The sequence below is a fragment of the Notamacropus eugenii genome, chromosome 2 (genome assembly GCF_028372415.1).
Source record: "Notamacropus eugenii isolate mMacEug1 chromosome 2, mMacEug1.pri_v2, whole genome shotgun sequence".
Lineage (NCBI taxonomy): Eukaryota > Metazoa > Chordata > Mammalia > Diprotodontia > Macropodidae > Notamacropus > Notamacropus eugenii.
The window spans coordinates 420763843-420784318 of record NC_092873.1 but is presented as its reverse complement, the minus strand read 5'-3'; the positions used below and the strand labels follow the sequence as shown (position 1 = coordinate 420784318).

At 35.6% G+C, this 20476-nt stretch overlaps 1 protein-coding gene across 6 annotated transcripts in view; it reads right to left on the bottom strand.

Moving 5' to 3' along the window:
• ESRRG (estrogen related receptor gamma) overlaps positions 1-20476 on the bottom strand; it is a 686396-nt gene that overhangs the window by 226389 nt on the left and 439531 nt on the right. Inside the window, exon 1 of one of the 6 annotated variants that reach the window (XM_072647826.1) lies at positions 221-1149. The exons of 4 other annotated variants lie outside the window; for them this stretch is intronic. In XM_072647826.1, coding sequence (XP_072503927.1) covers positions 221-276 — 56 coding nt within the window. In that variant the 5' untranslated portion in view covers positions 277-1149. Of the gene's footprint in view, positions 1-220; positions 1150-20476 lie in introns of those variants that run through there. One more of the 6 variants, XM_072647827.1, reaches the window with a different exon arrangement.

Sequence of the window (20476 nt, the reverse complement as noted above, 5' to 3'; positions counted from 1 at the left end):
ACTGACAGTTACCGAGCCTCGCCTCAAAGGTAACATTGTAGTCAGAGAACAATTCTCGACTTACTGAATTAGGAGATCACCCCTCAGCACAAAAGGCACAACACAGACACAAACAGCCACTCATGCACACAAAATACACAGATCGTTACCTGAATCAGGGTGCGAATATATATATATTTGGATCTTTTCAATTTAAAAAGAAAAAAAAAAGGGTACCTACTCTTCTTCGTAGTGCAGGGAAAAAGATTCAGGAATGCAAAGTTCTACCGAATCCATGTGCGACCGGCAACCATTATTTGTGCACCCCAGCTATAAATCAAAGTTTCCTTGACAGAGCCCCGTGCAATTAACACAAATGTTCTCCTGGTGACAAGCCTATAGGCACAGCCAGTTGGGACCAAAAGCTCTCACACTCTCCTAATCAAGGACTTAAAGCCCCGATTGGAGCTTATTAATATGAAGTAGGGCTTTACATATGCAGTCCCACTGGCCCAGGCGAGCTCTAGATTGGAAGAGCTTCCGCCAATCAGAGGAGAGGAGAACCCAGGCAGCACAGATTGAGGAGAACCAGGCAGGTAGAGAGGGTGGAGATAGAGAAAGGGGACTGAAAACAGTGGGCCGATAAGGGAGGGGTGGAGGGAAGAGAGATTTAAATGCTACAAATATTTTCTGAGAGGCTACAAAGGAACATAATTAACTTAACTCCTTAGGTACTGGAAGGTTTTTTTTTTAAACCTAAAGTACATTTTGCCTGTTACCTTGAAAAGAAGAAAACATGCCAGACTCCCAGTTAATTTGGGGACGAATTCTACATAAGGTAGAGAAATAAGTTTCTGATGCCATTGTCTATGTTCCATTACATTTTTGCCTCATTGCTCAGTCTACTTTCTCATCCACTTCTTATAGCTCTTTATTTTTATTTTTTAATTTGTAGTGGACATTTAAAATTCAATATTTTTCTAAGATGCTTAATTACTTTTTTCATTATAATTGTTTATTTTTAGGTAGCGATGATTGCATAAATAGGGTAGTCTACACAACTAAAACAAAAGAATTCATTACTAAATTTTATATGCATCTAATTTATAAACCTATCACTTCCTTTTCTCTTACTAAACATGCTCAATGAACACTTTCACAAAATGAAAATAAGCAACTATGAAATCAATCATTTTTCCACTTGCTGAGGGTAGAGCAGAGAAGTGATTATAGTACATTAAATCTAAACAAATTGAATTTAAGTAGATAAGGACTGCATTGTGTAAAGCTGACATTGTTAAAATTTGAAATATAAATGTTCTTAATTTTATACTTTCTCTTCCCCTAAAAAATGCTTCCCACCTGAGTGGGAAACAGAAGTACAGATATTATTTTGACACCAGTGCATATTTCATGTCATGTGCGTGTGCATATATATTTGCATACATGGCACATTTCAAAATTAAGTAGGAACCTAGACGGGGCAAAATATCATCTTTTGTGACTCAGACACCTGGCCTCTCATTAGGACAAGTTAATGAATGAACCAGTTTGAAATATAAGATCATAAAAGTAGATTAAGAAAACTAGAAGAATAAATAATTGTTTTTTTTAACTACTTTTAAAATATGTAACACTAGGACGAAGAAATAATAGTTATTTTTCTGATAACCTACATATTTTTATTTTAATGAACTCAAATGTACACTGGAATAGATTTCAGACATTTATAGGGCAAAAAGAAAACTGCAACCTCATTGAGAATGTTACACGATTTTATAATTCATATGAGAAGCTCACAAAATCTTTAGAGCCTGGAGCCCTACATGATGAAAATAACAATCTTTGATATCAAAACCAATCAGTACACACACACAGAATGTGTTAATACACTAAATCAGAACTCAACGCACCCTCTCATAAAATCTCCTGGTTTTTCTGTATTAAAATAGAACGGCCAAGTTGAAGTCCAGAATAGAAAAAGTGAGAGACATGGTTTTTGTCCTTCCAAAGGGGAAGACAATTTCCTTTTGCCATGTATTTAACCAGACTTAAAGTGTAGGCCTGGTTACTTATATTTGGGGTCTAAATGCATGCAAGTTTCTATATCGGAACTAACATAGCAAAACTATGTCTGTGACTACTGTATAAAAGCAGGTAGTAAAAGCTTAATTACCAGTAGCATTATGCTGTCTATATTGTTAAATGTGAACTCTGCAATTAAGATGTAAATTTGGTTGTGAGCAGTGAATTAAAAGAGCTCTGAGATGTAGAAGAAAATCCAAGCACTCTGCAGACAGCAGAAAGACAAAAAAAGAATTGCCTTTATCAAATCTAAATCAAGCTACTGAATCATTTTTACAGTTTTTTTAAAAAAGCAAAAACCCTTTCAAAGGCATTTTGATTAAAAAAAAATTCCTAAAAATATAAGAACTTCAGCATTAGAAACATAAACACATGGTATATCATGCAAATTTTGATTTCTGAATAACCTAAAATTACCATTTACTGATTCAATCACAAATATTTTCTCCATGCAAACAGAAAATTTCAACATTCAGGAATCCTTCTGACAAAAAGCTATGATCTCAAGTAGTCTCAAATACTATGTTAAAAGGCATCTATCTATGTCTGTCTCCTTGCTGTATTCATACTCTTTTACATTATCATGCTGACAGTTCCGCATTTATTACTCCTTTGAAAGAGCTATTGTAAAGAATAGACTCTCTAGCCAAATTTATTATTATTGCCTAAAGAAACCTAAGTTATCTCATGTTTTCAGTATTTTAAAATTTACCTTTATACTCTGAATACTTACTTGTCTGCAGAACTGCCTATTTGGATTTTTGTGTGGTATATTTCCTTAAGCACACTTTTCATATTCAGGTATGAATTCTTCCATGTTACATGCACACATATACAAACACATTCGAAACACACATTTTTACCCTATTATGCCATCACGACTTTTCCACCAACCATCTTTGATCCAGGCAAGGAGCTCCCTTCACTGCAATCCCTGCTCCTTGAATGACCAGAAGTATTGTATTGGACTTCATACAGTAGTGTTTTCCTCCCCTGGGGCCAAAGTGTCACCTCTACCAGTCAAGGACCTAAGATTACTCCTACTGTCTTGAATTCAGTTTAACCAATTTAAATTTTAAAATAAAATCTATTGCACTAAACTTCTGGGACAGGTTCCAGGACATTTTATAAAGAAATACAGTTAAGTCATCCCAAGAACCTTTCCTCTTCATAGAGACTTCCCCATGGTGGGGGGGTAGAAAAGATGGAGAATGTGAAGAAATGGGTCTGTTATAAAGACTGGGATGATTGTATAGCGAACAATAGATTTCTATTTTAATTAATCTAGCAAAAAACCATGATAGACGTGTCAACATTCGGGCAATCAAATCTACACATTATAAAACCTACCAAAGCAGGAAGAATGGATTCAAATAAAAGAAGCTTTCTTGACAGTCTCCCAAAGAACATTAATGAGCTAAGTCTATATCAGACCATCAGACTGTGCATATAATTATCCCTATGTAAATCTTTCAACATCTTCATCTTTAAACAACCCAGTAACTCCTGAATTTCTAAACAATCTTATTCTTAAACCACAGCTAACCCACAGGCCACAAGGTAAAGATGCTTCCTTCACTTTTAACATTTTAAAGAACCACACCTCCCCCAGCATAGGCAAGTAAAAAAAAGTTTCTTTCCATATAAATACAAAGCAGAAGTTTTCTTTATTTACACATCAGAGTTGTATTTTTGAGTCTTTGGGCTTTCCAACTGGAATCATATCCGAATTCCTACAACCTGGCCAATTTTAGCAATGATTTCTTATGTTTTCATTAAAATTGGCCAAAAAATGCTTACTCTTCTTGCATTTTGCGCTGCACTATGAAAAGATCAAATAAATTACTGTTTGCAGCTAGTTCCCTTCTCAATACTCTAAAAAGTAACTGGGAAAAATCATAAAAATAAGCACATTTCAAATATATGTTTTACAACTGAATGATTAATACTAATATCTCCATGACTGTCATGCTACTTTTGAGTCACACTTGAGTTTTTATTTCCTATTTTTCATTTGTTGCTTTTTTTCATGAAAAGCTAAATGTACCTTTAAAATTATAAAAGGTTCAATAGCTGTTGACTTTGAGAATGCTGCTTAAACCAGCTGGGCAGATGTTCCCCCAATTCTGTAACGTTTAGAAAAGTACACTATGCATTTCTCTGACTTATCTTTTATCTATCACTGCTCAAAGCTAGTACTTATTATAAAAAGAATTAAGATGAGCATTAGCTCATTTTTTTCTTCTCAAACCCAAACTCTAAAATATACGTACATTTAACCTTTTGTAGAACATTAACTTGCCTCCTGAAAACAAAGCAGAATGCCTTCCTTCAGAAGTCAGAATGATGGCAGTATACGCATTTACTACCAAAACCTCCACAATTCATCAGCTCCTTAAAACATGTCTTTCATTTGCAAGGCACAAAGGACTGGCTAAATTGATAAGAATCAATAATTTTTTAAAATTCCTAGAAGTATACAAACATATTCAAAAGTTATCCTGTCCCTCCATCCTGGACCCAAATTGGGGAATACAATTAGCTGAGGTGTATTAAATAGCTGGATGCATATAGCAAATCTCCACATCTAGCTGCCACACTTCCATTATAACCCATCAAACCCCTTTCCTATGGAAGCTTGTTCAAAGGGGGAAGGGGGGGAGGAGAGCAAAAGTCTGTTACTGTCTAAAATAGCTCAGATAAACTAAAGGAAGGAATTCCATTACTCTGTTTAATTAATACAGGATTATTTTCACTTTCATTTTGTGAAGCTAATAATATGACTGCTGGAATGTCAGTAAAAATTAAATCATAAGCTAGTGTGATACCAAAGGGAAAACTTACTTTAGTTCTAGTGTATTCCCAATAGAAATTTTGAAAATCTCAGACATTTACTCTATTAAAACAGCAAATGCACTTTTTTTAGTTGCTGCAAGATTTCAAGGATCACTATGGGTTGTATTTACAGAGCAAGAGTTAACATTTTGAAATTGTAGATTAATAAATGAGTTGGTTATATTGTTTCTTGAATGTTAAGCACTACAAGCTAAATGCAGAAAACATTCAAGGTCAAGGTCCCATTTTAGACCTTTCCAGGCAGCTGTGATATTATGATAATCATGCTTAAAATATTCCTATAGAAAGAGTAAATTAGCCTTTTCACTTGAAAGATGATTATGATAAACAACAAACCTAAGAGGAGATCAAATCTCTACTTTTTTTCAAAGCAATAAATTGTTGACTCTATCACAACTATGTCATTATTGTCCCAAAGTAGGAAAGTCCAATCCTCTTTATTTTTCTTTTCCTCTTCTCAAACCACATTTTGAATAGAAAATTAAAGAAATTAGTTTTTGTGGGACATGTTTAATATTCAGATTCCAAAAATGCTATATTTTTCATCTGGTAGATTTATTTCTTCTAAAATTTTTTTTTAAGTTCTTCATTAATTATCCCTTATCAGTATTAAAGTTTTAAATCTTACTAATTGAAGAAAGAGATGAAAGGTGGTTTGTTTGTTTCCTCTCTGCTTTGGTACCTGACCATAAGAAAAAGATGAAGTACAAATATTCCCCCAATGAAAATACCAATAATCTTTACTGAGATGACATAATCCCTTGTTAGTACATAATGACTAGAAACAAGGTGGGGTGGGTAGAGTGGGAGTGGGAGAAGGTACATCATGTTTAAGTAAATTTGCCTGCTGAGGACAGCCCAAGAAAATCCAACCATCTTACTGTGTGTGTGTGTGTGTGTGTGTGTGTGTGTGTGTGTGTGTGTGTGTGTGTGTGTGTGTGTGTGTGTGTTTTCAAAGAGAGGGGAAGGGAAGAAAGAGAGAATAGATGGGATTTCCAATGCATAAAAGTCTGTCTCCTGTCACTCTTAAAGCATCTTCTCCTTTTAACTTTTCTTTGCCTCTGGATTTTGATCATTAATGCTATTTTTCTTATTACTATTTCTAGCATGAATTGACCAAAAGGGGACTTAATGTTTAATGACTAAATTTGTTCACATATTGCCAAAAGACGTGGGTTTGCTGTAAATTTTCCCTGTTTCCCATTGCACCGATATTACACTAGATTGTGTTGTTTTGCAATGGGAAACGGAAAATTTACACAGGATACTTCATAACTGCATATGAAACCTTTATGCAACTTTCCCTACAATACTAACTAGAATAAAGTGAAACATGGATATTATTAATCTTCCAAGTCATAAATGAAAGACAAGTGAGTGTAAATGGGAATGGAGAAATTATAGCTGTTTTCTTCCACATTTCTATCCATTACCTGCTGACTTTCTCTTCCCTTTACTGGGTGGCTTTTTAGTTTATTGACTACCACTGATTTTAGTGACACAATTCCAGTTAAAGAACCTGCCAGGACCCACCCAAACTCCCTTTCCCACCTTTAAGGGAGATCTCCAAATTTACCAGATTACTGGACTTAATCAATTGAAATTTGTATTTCTGTTCAATATAAAACAAAGATGGGGTTAGTCATATTTTCAAAGGAGAGGTGGCAGAGGGATGGTAGTGAAAAAAACAAATAAACAATCAAATAAAATCCAGGATCAGTAATGAGAAATACTAATTACACCTATGCTTCACTTCAAAGATGTCTTTCCCTTCTTCCTTTGTTCTCATGTTCACTGATTAACAAGAAGCCACATCGTGTTGAACAAGCAGGTAACATTGCCTTGGAAATCTTTTCCATGTATCCCCAATGCCTAAGACTATTACTTACAAGGATTACACAGGAATGTGCCCCTCATCAGACCTGACAGGAAAAGTATGTCTGGTTACTGAGCCCAATGTAAAACTTTCTCAAAGCAGGTATTTTGGACATATATATTTTTCATGAGTATTATCATGGTTAAGTAATGAAAACAAAAGCCCAAGGGGAATTGCCATATGGTATCCTCTTCTGATAACAATTTCTATTAAGAGACCACAAATACTATCACATTGACTTCTTTCACATACGTGATGCTGTTTGTCTCATTACAGGAAAAATGGAGAAAAGTGGTTAATCAGTTGCAAAGGATTTAACATAGGCTCCTTAGCATATCTTCCTTGGAAATTTCATTCTAGGAGACACACCCTATTCAAAACTCTAGGGAAACAGCAGTGTCATTTATAGAAAAAAAGTAATTCTAATCCAAGAGATATTAAAAATAGAAGAGAGACTTTATACCTATTTGCCATCTCTGGAAGGAGAGAAGGAAGGAGAAGCCAAAGCTAAGTAAAAGTCTGTGAATTTAAACCAAGATCTGAGGTTATTAACTGAGGTCTACCTGCCACTTCCCATGATTATTACCTTCTCTTCTCGAGGGTATTTAACCCATTTGTAGTTTATCAATATATGCACAACTACACTGTATTGTTAAGCTTTCTCCAATCAAACTCTATGTTGCAGAAAAGCAAATAACATAATTAAAGACTACATTTTTTTCAGAGCTCAGTTACCACTTGAATTAGAAAACTAAACAAATCAAAGACAATTTTCATCAGTGATGAGAAAAAAAAAGAAACAGATTAATTCACCCTTCACTAAATTAGAACCCTAAATATTAAAGTGGTAAATTTTAACAAAGGCTGAAGCTATTTTAACCTTTAACCATTTCTTCAGACTACCTGCCAAAGGGCATAGCTGTTTGGGAAGATATTTGGTACAGGAAGACATGCACCAGTACTCATGTTTGCACAACAGCACTTATTTTCAGTTTAAAAAAAAAACATTAAAGAATTTCCATACAAAATGGCCATTATTTTTAAAGGATCTGCCACATCCTAATTCCTGGAATTATCTAAATGATTTAATTAAAGGGAATATCAAAAGAAATGATCCCGTATCAATTGGGGGTGGAGGGGAGCAAGAGGGGGAGGAGGAGAGTGGATGGAGAGGCAGCAATTGTGGAGGAGAATGGGCAGGATCCAGAAGCTAAACCTCACTGTCTATCTGTTGCATAACTTTATTGTTTTAGGGCAAAGTAAACCTCCTTCTGTTAACTAGTCAGTGACTTTAGAGTGCCTCATTTCATCTCCAAATCAAATCTGAACTAACACATAGCTGGATTAGACTTGCCTTCAATGATCTCTCAAATGTTTATACTCCCCTGCTATTTATTTTTGTTGCTGGGTCATTTCAGTCATGTCTGACTCTTTGTGACCCCATTTGGGGTTTCCTTGGCAGAGATACTAGAGTAGTTTGCCATTTCATTCCTCAGGTCATTTTTATAGATGAGGAAATTGAGACAAACACAGGGTTAAGTGACTTGCTCAAGGTCACACAGCTAGTAAGTGTCTGAGGCTGGATTTGAACTCAAGATGAGTCTTCCTAACTTCAGGGCTGGTGCTCTACCTACTGTATCACATAGCTGCTACTGTGTGACCCTGGACAAGTCACTTCCTCTTTGTAGGGCTGTTTTCTCACATGTAAGATGAAGGGTTTGGATTTCAAAGGAAAGAAGCATTTAAGCATCTACTATGTGCCAGGCACTGTGTTAACTGCTTTACTAAATGACAACTCTAAATACTCTCATTTAAAGCAACATCGTCTGCCCTCCTGCCATTTTTGAAAATTCTCACCTATCTTTCAAAGACCAAAACTCCAAGTTCTCTTTCACCCTATCCAGTGCCTTTGACTCACTGAAGACACATGAGTAAACTCTTATCTTTCCTCACTTCTCTTGTGCAGTTCAATCCCCTGTTAAGCACTTTGATTCTGTATTTCACTATTCTCCTTTGTGTACCCAACTTGTGGTAGAGCATTCCAAGCTCATATTGGTCTGATCAGCCACAGTTGGACACACTGAAACTTCACTTTACAATGGTGATGTCATTTTGGTCCTTTTCAAAGACGAAGGACAACAACCAACCAACCATTCTCCTTTGTAGAAAAAGCAGAACCATAGTAATTCTGCCTTCATTCATGCATCTACTATCACTGCCCCATGCTTCTGGTATAACAGTTTTACCTGTGTATCCATTTTCTTACCCACCCACCCATCCCCCCAAATAACTTTAAAAACTGTTGCTGTCCCTGGTAGCTATCATAAGACAACTCTTTCTGGGCATTTGCATTATTGACATTCTTAAGTGGAACATGATAGTCTTAATTCTTAGTGCTTATCTTTTCCTTTTTTAAAAAAAAAAGCAGCAAGGAAGTTCTAGGGGATATTTGGATAGCTAAAATCTATCTTCATTACCAAATCCTGCCTTAAAGTCAACTTCTGATCTGCATCTATAACTAATCACTTCCTTCTTGAGTCCAATTAACTGTCCTGTCTCCTTTGATTCTTACCTAAATACTTGGCACCACCTTTCATCTTTCAGGTTTATAGCTTCTTTATATGTTGTATATATACCTCATAAATTGTATATATTCCTTATATACTGTAATCTCAACTCCACTAATGACACTGACAAGTTGAGTCCCCTGAATGTGGCTACTACATATCTTAGAGGTTATCTTGAGAGTGTGAGGGTTGTCCGTTCTAATGCTAATAGTTCACAAGGCCCCACTAATATGTTTCCTGCTATGATTATCAGTTGATATCAGTTAGCCAGACTTAATTAGGTTTTAAATAATTTCCAAGTTTCTTTCCACAGTATCCTATGTCCTTATATGAATCACTAAGAGTTGGTAGTAGTTGTCAGGTATGACAAGTCATATCCTAGATACTTGCTCTTGGAAGAAGATATACCACCTGTTCATGTCAAGTCAATACAAAGCCTACTCAAGATCTCTCAGCAGGGAGATGCCAACACCCACAATTTGCCTCTTTTTCCTTTGATTAATACTAGATGACCATTGTCATAGAAAAACATGCAGATACTCATCATTTTGTGGAACACAAACAGATGCTTTTTCTTCGGAAGGTATGGTCCTACCCACTCTAAGAATTTACAAGAAACTATTAAATAACTCTAAAGATTTAATGATCCTCTTTGTTTTCCTACTTGAGGATATAATTTTCACCCTCTAACCTCCTGACATTGGTTAGATCCCACCCTAACCCCTCCCTTTCAATTCTTTTTCTGTTTTATTTTCCTTGGAAGCACTTTTTATGGCACATATTTTATTCTCCTTAATATGTCATAGTAGAAAATCTTTTCTTTAAGTAAGAAACCTCAACATTACATAACCTCTGCAAATTACTCTCACACTGCCTTAACCCTCTATATTTGTTGAAAATGAAATAGTTTTCTTCAGCTCATGCTATTAAGTGACAAGGATATTTTTTTAATGCCAAGCTTCCATCCCCTCTTTCATTAAGTGGGACTAATTTTAAAAAGGCAATATGGCATACTTTGCATAAAGTCCTGGACCTTGTTCAAATCCCGCCTTAGCTGTTAACTTGCTATGGGACCATGGTTAAGTCACCTCTCTGCATATCAATTTCCTCATTTGTAAAATATAGATACCTTACTTACCTCACAGGTTTATTCTGAGGTTCAAATAAGATGATATAGGTAACATAATAATAACGACCTACTAGAGAAATGTCAGTTATTACTTACCCAGGTCCATTTAATCTGCAGTCAGAAGATGCCTGCTAAGGTTTGATGGCAGAATAACTATCCCCAACTCTAAATTATTTGGGAGATTTTTCTGAAGCAGTGCAACTTCTGTTGACTTTCTTTTTACCTCTCTCCTTTCATTAAGTAATCCAACAAGAATTTATTAAGCCCCTACTCTATTCAAGTCATAATCTCTTGTCACTAAGGTAATGACAAAAACAAAATAAATCTTGTCCTCAAGGATCTTATATTCTACTGGGGAATACAAAATACAGGTACAGTAAAGTCAATACCAATCTTATTGGAAGGCAGTCAGCATTCACAGTGCAGGGATGGATTCTAAACTAAAGGGTAAGGATTACAGGAGGCACTGATACAAGGAGGACATTCCAGGCACGGGAAGTGGATCCAAATCCAGAATGTGAGGAAGAGGAGACAGACCAGTTTAATGGGAACATTGGGTACCCTGAAGAGTATCATAGGAAGTCAGTATAGAAAAGGCAGATTAGTAACAGATTGGGCAGGGTTTTAAATGGTAAGACTGATGAGTTCTTGCTTTACATCCTTTCAGCTTTGGAATAACATGATCAGAGTAGCTTCTTATTTTGTAAGCAGTGTAGAGAATGCATCAGAGATGGAAGAAACAGGCAACATTGGAGTCAATTTAGGATGTCCCTTCAATAGTCCAGGTGATATAGCTAACAAGGGACTGAATGAACTAGAGTAGACTGGCACCATGCATAGAGAATGGTACAGAGGACAGTGGTATTGTGGACACAGAATGGGCAAGACTTAGAAACTCACTGCAGGTGGCAAGGGAGAGAGAGGAATGGCTTCTAGGATGGCTCCTAGGTTGTCCATCCAGGGCACTGGGAAGATAGTGATACTCTCAACAGAAACAAAGGAGGGAAAAAGAACAAATCTGAGCAGGAAGGTAAGGAATTTCATTATGGATACATTGAGTTTAAGAGGCTAGAGGCCACCCAGTGGGCAGGTTTTTGAGGAAACTTAGATTTCAAGTGAGGGCAAAGCCTTGCCCCTTTGCTCTGCCCTCTTCTTTTAAAGCTATCTTTAAACTGCAGTGCATGTGAACTGTGTCCCTCAGGTCTACATGTCTTATCTTGGATATGCCATATCAAAGACAATTGGAAAGAAGGAAGTTCACATTTTTCTCCCATTGTATTAACAAAGCTTATTAAATGAGACATTATTATCCCTAATGTGCTATTTTTGTAGCTAGAGCTTTCCATTACTGCCCCGAGTTCCTGTTCCACTATCAGTCTCATTCTTATTGACCAGGCAATTAGCCCTATTCAATTATTCAATTGTAATCAATATTTCAGATGTATAAACATAAATATTTGCCTTATTCTTATCAGACTTGATTCATATTCTCAAAATGAGAAGATAGTTTTATTTTATCCCATTTATTTAAATAAACATGATTGTCTTTATTTTTCTACTGTACTCGGCCATACCTCCACCATTATACATTCTTCTGCAAGCTTAGAAACACATAGGAAAGACTAGTAAATTAGCAGTATCCTTGACTGAGGTATACATAAAGAATCCATTAAAGCGAGAGTGACCACAGATCCACTGAATATTAAGGCTGGAAGGGACTTAAGAGACCACTTGGTCCAAACCAAATCTCACATCATACGGATAAGAATACTGAGGCCTAGACAGTGGAATTGACTTTAACTAAATTTAATGACCACATGGGCCACATACCGGGCACAGGGGAGCTACAAAGATAAAAACAGGACAAATCCTGCTCTCTAGTAACTTATATGCAACTTGGCCACGGGCAGTCACAACAGTGAATGACTGAACCAGGAAGAGAACGTGAGTCTCCTGGATTTTAGTTCTGAGATCATTTCACCAAATATACTGCTATACCACAACCATACTCATCCTTTGAACAGTCTTCCTAGTGATACAACACTAAGAATTTTGTGAACTGTCTTCCAAGACTGTTAGAGAAAACTGTTAAATTGTTATTCTGAGAATAACACTATTTTCATTTATCTACCTTCACTTAAAGGTATTTTATAAAACTTAATTTTAATTTAAATGTTTAGTATTATTATTTCTTCTCACTTAAATACATACTGTATGCAAGTATATTTTGGTTTAAAAGAAAAACATCTAGATATAAATAAAGGAAGACTAAGCTTCTTTTCCCCCAGGGGTACTGAATAAAGAGATATGAATATTCTAGAATATTCTCCATTTTTACTACTCTATATCGAAAAGATGGCCACCCAACATCAAAGAAAGGTTGGGAAAAGACTGGAAGATAAATTTGTATATGTTTTTCCTTCAGTTTCCTGGATTACAAAAGTCTAAAGTAATCTAAAATAATCGGTATTTAAACATTAAAATTATCCTCAGAAATATATCAGCAACACACACACACACAGACACATCCTACCTTAGCAGATGAGATACACTTTTTGACTATACTTAGATTTCATAGTAGGCTCAAGTGGATGAAAGTGGAGGGAGGAATAAAGCAAATCAATTCATACATACTAAAGAATAAAACTTTTACTTAATTCAAAGAAAGGAGTCTGAATGAACCAGGAGTCAGTTGACCCAGATTTTAATTTTAATTTTTCCAGTCTTCACAATTCAAATCAAAACATTTTCTCTTCTGCTAATTCCTTCAGTTAATTCATCTAAACTCTCAGATCTCGTACTTTAAAATTGGGGGAAAAAATAGTGGTATATATCTCCTAAACTCATCATCTGTTTCCTCTCTAAGTTTTTAGGCAGAACTAAAAGTTTAGATAGATGCTATAACCAGGTTTCTTTTTTTTTTTTTTTTTAATAATAACTTCATAGGACTGATTTAGCCAGAGTTAAACCCAAAATATAACCTTTCTTAGATTCTGGGATTTTCTACAATCATCCTTGGGAAAAGATGTTAGATAACACGGAGAATGGGGAATCTCTTTTCTTGGATTTGTTTTGAAGATGACTGAGTTGGAAATTGTTGCAAACGGCCCATATGATCCAGTAAATAACTCTTCCATTAATTAGTAATATTAGCTTGCATTTAGATATCCCTTTGGTAATAATGTCACATATTTACAGCTAACTTGTGAGTATTATTATCCCCATTTACCAAAAAGGAAATGAGGACAAAGAGAGTGTAGGTAACTTGCTCGGTCAATGGTAAAAGGTATCTAGGCTTTTCTGACATCTGATTCTGTATTTTCCCCAACATTATCAACCTAAACAAACAACAACAAAAAAACACACCAAAGGAGGCAGTATAGAGGAAAGAGTACTGAATTCTGGGTCAAAAGAACTGAGTTTTCTTTCCGCCTATACCACTGGATAACCATAGGCAAACCACTTTATCTCCTTGGGTTTAAGCATTTTAATCTATAAAATGCCTAGTTTGGACAAGATTTTATTTTATATTTTAGTTTCATTTATTTTATTCTGAACTTAAAGAAAACAAGCAAATTTTAGACTAAGATCATTTCCAGTTCTAAAGCTACAATGAAAGCTACTATTAAATAGATGCAAATAGATTATAAATATAAATTTATAAATATAAATAGATTATAAATCTAAAAGTTAGATTATAACCACTTGCTAGCCTACTAAAACAGTCAGTGACCCATTCTACAGAACAAGGCCAGGATTAGGGTTGATCTGTCAATGCCTTGGGACAGGAAACCCAAGGGATGAGCACACTCCCCTAATTGGCTCTACCAAAGAAGATTTGCACTTCCTTTGAATCTCATGACTTACCAATGTAATATAAGTAACAGATTGAGTACATATGTACCCTGGGAAAATTCACTAATAAAACAATAATGTTTGTCCCCCAAATCAACAATTCTGTATAGGTACATGCAAGCTTTACATGTTGGGCCATGGGATCATACTAATTCACTGAAACCTTACCTAACACCATGGAAAAAGCCAGTACATAAGATAAGGAAATACTATTCTAAAAATATTGAAAAAAAGCTACAAACTACAGTTATCACCATGTTTGATTGCTACTGGTGCCAGATTTTCATAGGATTAGTGTATAATTACACAAAAAAATTAAACATATTCATTCTTACCTCAAGCTATATTTTTAAACATTATTTGACATTAATCATATATTTAATGTTTTAGAGTTTAAACTGCTTTAGGAGCAAATTTCCAATTCACTATTTAAAAAATTAAATAAAGCACTGCTCGCACACCTTACTCACATGTAAGCTCCTTGTGGGAAGAGACTGTGCTCTTTAAAATTTTTATCCCCCATAGCACCTAAGACATAGCACATGACTGATAAATGTTGAATGAAGGGACACAAATTCTCTTTACTGACCTTATCTACTCCCCATCTCACTGTATTGGTTTAAGCAGTAACAACCTCTCCTCGCCTAGATGAAGCTGTTTTCTTCCTTTGGGAAGAAATACGTATTCTGAAAATGCTAACAGGCTTGGTCCAATAAAGAACTTGGTGGGAAAATGAGAACCATTTTCATTCCTAATTTCTGTCTTTCTTTCTTCCTTCCTTTTTTAAAGATTCATTCTCCTAAATTTAGTTGAGCTGGAGAACTGCAAAATAGAATAAGGCAGTTAAGCAGATCTGTTTATTCTCCCTTTACACTCAACTCCTAGTTATGAGCTTTACGATAAAAAGGGTAGAAGCCCCTTTCATACCGTATATGCTACCCAGCTCTTTCATTTTTTCCCAGTTTTCCCCGTAGATTTACTTGTAAATCTGACTACAGCCAACATCTAAAGTTCTATGGTCTGATTCCTGACCTCCGCTATGTTAGTCCTTCCCCGCTGAAGAACAACCCCTTGGATCACTGACTTACTATTATTCTATGGTTAATAGGCCTGACCTGTGCAGTATTTTTTATCTGGCTACATTCCTATCTCTAAATTCTCTATTTTGAATGAATACCGATTTTGTGACATGAAGTCTGCTATATAATGAAATGCAAACAATGAAAAGGCTAAATCAGTTTACAAAAAATCTATTTGTCAAACAGTGTGGAGATGCTCCCAATTTAGTCTGGGCAGTTCATGCAGCTCTTGATAAGGGAGTTAAAAACCGAGCAGTGTCACTGAATGAAAATAAAGGCATCCACATCAGGGATGCATTTTCCTTGGCAAAGTCTTTGCTATAACTTGTAGCTAATTAAGTGCTTGTGTGTGTGTGTGTGTGTGTGTGTGTGTGTGTGTGTGTGCGTGTGTGTGCTTGTGTATGTCTGTACACACACAGGTAAAATCTTGTATTCCTTAGGAATTTTCTTATAAGGGAGTGCACATTAAGAGAAAAAAGCATAAGACCTTCCCAAGCACAGCCCCTTATGTCACATTAGCATTTCTATGCAGCTTCATAGGCCTGACAATAAAGCAAATGGGGCTGCCTTATCTGTACAATTCTGGACAACAGAGATTTCTAAACCATACAAAGAAACAAGCTTAACATTCAATATTCAAAATGCTTCCCATTAGAGCAATCCCTCAAACCAATGGTGGATGTATAACTTGATAAACACCTGTCCATAAGGATGGCTGAAAGTCCAGGTAAAGGACAACAAAAATTTACCAGAACTTAAAGGAATTGACATTTTATTCCTTCCCTCTGATAAAGTCCAAACCTTTTCAGAATATCTTGGGATTTCTTTGGCAAGGGTTTTTTTGGTAGGATAATGGAGATGTTGAGGGGATGAAAAATGCCCATTTGTTGAACCAAATTTTTAAAATCAATGCACTTCAGTAATTCTCCTTTGTTACTATGGTCATTTCTTTTGGAAGGCAGTTAGGTGGTGCAGTGGAGAGAGCACTGGTGCAGGAGTCAGGAGGACCTGAGTTCATATCTCACCTCAGACACTTGACATTCACTGTGTGACCTTGGGCAAGTCACTTAACCCCAATTGCCTCATCCTGGGTCATCTCCAGTCATCCTGAGGAATATCTGGTCACTGGATTCAGATGGCTCTGGAGGAGAAGTGAGACTGGTGACTTGCATAGCCCTCCCTCACTCAAAACAAAGTGAATAAAGTCATGTCATTATTTCTCTGATGGAATGGTCTTCTTTGGCAACAAAGGATGAACACACACACATTTCTTTTGGCAGATGTCAAAAACACTGCTAATTTTCTTATCCGAGAAACTGATCCCTGAATTATAGTCCCAAACTTATAATGTCCCTTTGTGATTTCCCCAGCTTCCTCCTTAGCTCTACCCATAAATAGAGTAGCTAGTAGAATGAAGGAAACTCAACTAGAAATATAATGGTGCCACCACTAAAGTCCTGGAAGCTTTTGGAGGGCAGTTAGCAGAAAAAACAATTACTTATTTCTATATGCAAACCTAGCTGGAGAAAATATTACCTTCCATAAACACTAGTGTCTGGAGTCCATTGTTTCATAGAGCTGGGACTGACCATAAGTCATTTAGTCTATCTCCCTCCCTACACTCTCCCCTTCATTTTGCACATGAGGTGACGTAATTTGATCAAGATCACACAGGTAGTAAAGGGCAGAAGCAAGATTTGAATCCAGATCTTCAGACTGTAAACGGAGGGTTTTCTCCACTGTATTACAGTATCTCAAGTGGGAATATTTCCCAAGCCTTGCAAGCCCAGATCCAAATTCAGAAAGGAAAAATTAAAAGGTCACCAATGTTTCATGCTTGATTGTGCATATATACCAGAAGTAAATGTGAAAAATAGTTAAAATGTGTTTACATTGCCCTCTGGTGTTGGACCTACCAAGACAACAAAATCCCTACTACTAGAACCTCAAAAGGAGATTCTCCTTTAAACAAAAGGTATTCAATGGAAAATGCAACATCTTCCAAAAATGGATTTGAGTTATTATTAATGGAATCCCAAATTCCAACAGTTATTGCTCCAGAGTCAAATCTTCCCCATGCCAAGTCACAAGGCATTAATAATGCTTTGTATTCGGATAGCATTTATAATTTTTCAAAGCATTTTAACATCATGAAATACAGCCACCTTCTGAGATATGGAGGTGTTATCACCATTTTAACCTGAATTTCTGAATCTTCACATTTAACCTGAACCTTAAATCAGAGACCCAAAGTTACTAATACAATCTTTTCTAATACCCCAGTTTGTTCCAACCCAAAAAGGGTTAAGTGACTTTGCTGAAAGTCATAAAGTTAAGTAAGTGGCAGGTCACTAAACCTATCAGGTGACTAGAATGATGAGGATGTATGGTAACACTCTTAATCTAATAGGGTATCCTTAGAAGGAGACTATTCATCTCTATATAGCTGCTTTTAGCATATCAAAAAAGATGTTCCAAAAATATATAAGCCTTGTGGATGAAAGGATAAACGTAAACACAACTGATGACTGTCAGATTTAAAGACATGGACGTATTCTATCTGCATGTAGGAAGACAATACCTGTATGAATTAGATGCTATATCTTTCAAAGTATCAAGAAAGATTAAACTATCACCATTTTGATCTACTCAGTTCCTAATGAATGGAGAAGGCATCAGCCGTTAGACTTCCAAACAAAATCATAAACACATTCATAATCTACTAATGGCTAATCAGAAATAGTCCAACATGCTAAATGGTATTTAGGACACTTAAACTGCTTTTATTCCCAATTATATGTAAAAATTATATGTAAAATATGTAAAATTATATGTAAAAAAATAATATTTTTAACATTTTGTTTTTGAAATTTTTTTTGGTTCCAAGTTATCTCCCTTTTTTCCTCTCCACCCCCTTTCTAAGGCAATAAGCAATTTGATATAGCATTTTTAAAGCACTTGTCACAGTGATGTTTAGTCACTTGAACCTTGAAACTGATTCATAATTAATTAGGGCCCAAATTAGAAGAGATAATACACAAGACAGTTATTTATACAGTAAAAGATCAACTCTTTTGAACTCTTTACGTCTTTAGGGGGACTTAATTTGGGAGTTGCCTAAACTTTTTCATGAGCAGTAGTGTTTTCTGAGTGTTCTATACCAGTCCCAAGACTTTGAACATGTAGATTAGAAACAAATAAAATCAGGTCCTGGAATTATTTTCTTTAGAAGTGAATTAAAGCAAGTGGATAATATACTTTAATTCCTCATGCCTTCTTTAAGTCCAATTCATATGAAAATGGAACAAACATAGACTTGCTCCTCTCATATTTCTAATCTCTTCCTTCAGGTTGATCTAACTGGCTGGTACGTTTGTATGAAGTTAAAATTAATCAATACCTGTACCACTAGCCAATTTTTTTTTTGACTTAAAAGAAAGGATGAGAAACTCCAGGTTACAGTGGTGATGACAGGGAAAAGTTGTCAGGTGAAGAACAATGCAGTATTTTTAAAGGAAATACATAAATCTGAATTCTAGATCATGTCTTTCTCCAATTGTTCATCCCTTTAGCAGGCACTCTAGCACAAAGAATGGCCACAGAAATATGGAAGACATCAGAAAGAAGACAAAGCCTCTGCCCTCAGATGGTGCAATATTTAGTTGATGAGTCATTCATGGAACAGCCCAAGAACATAAAGGCAATTCAAGAATTCCAAATCATCTAATCAAGAAATTCTTATAATACACACATGTGTATTATACACACGGGCATAAACAATTATAATAATTTACATGTATGAACTATAATAAGAGATGAACTCAATTTTGACTTCCATAGGGAGGCTTCCAATACATGAAAAATAATGAAGGACTGTTTTGCACCCAGGAAGCTCTTAATAGAAACAGGTTAAATGAAGGAATGAATGAAATCAGGCGAAACATACACAGGAAAGCCAAATAGGACGTATAAAGGTTATTTGCTCATCTTACCACCTTTTTGTTTCTGGCAATACATGCTGTGTTACCTATGAGTAGTTTCTTTTTGGTTATAAATGTGTCCCATCTTCCATCTGTTTTTCTAGCAATATTTCTGGCCTACTGCCACTGCAGCTACTTCAGCTTTCATGATGTCATTCGACTTGGACTTCTTTCTCCATGTGAGATCAGGAATATAAACTTTTCTATATTTCTCTGTCCAGATTTTAGTTAGGGTGCTATCTTCTTAGTAAGAGCCTATATTTCTGCTCTAATTATCAGAGCTGGCAGTATACACTTTGCAGGTGTCATAGAGTCTGCAATTCTTCATGAGACTCTCTTTGCAGACTTGTAAGGACTTACCACTGAGCCTCAACTTTCCTTTTCTGATCTGTCTCTATGCACCAATTTCAGTTAAATTTCTTAGAGATTTTTTAATATTAAAGTTAATATCCCCATGGTTTTCCATATTCATTTTTAAAATTATTTTTGTTTCTTCACTTCCTTGAGTTAGGTCTCAATTTGGAATACTACTATTATTCTGCCTCAATTTTATGTCAGCGTCTTACTCTAAAATATAGGATTTATTTCCTTACTCTTAAACAAAAGAAAGCTTGCTCTTGGCTTGTTATTATCAATAAAATTATGTGGGATATTGATATTAAATGTTACTATTCCTATAGTAGAGGCTATGTAGTCTACAGACATATTTGGTTAAGAATAATCTCAATATGATGAAAATGTATATCTCAAGAAAGAACATCAATTCCACAATAACAAAAATCACATTTACAGATATATGGCCCAAAATAAAATTGCAAATTCTGAAGTTAACTGTTTCAGGGCACAAAAATCCCTCCCTGCTCCAATTTTTAAAATTTTCTGAAGTTGTTGATCTTCATAGTGACTCTTATGACAGTACAAGGACATAAATAAACCTTATCCCAGATATGAGTAGATCATAATTCACTCATCTTTTGAAGGTGAAATACCTTTTTCAGATCATCCGGCCACCATTTGGGCACTGAAACATTTATCTATTAGCAACTGATAAACTGACCTAAATAAAATTA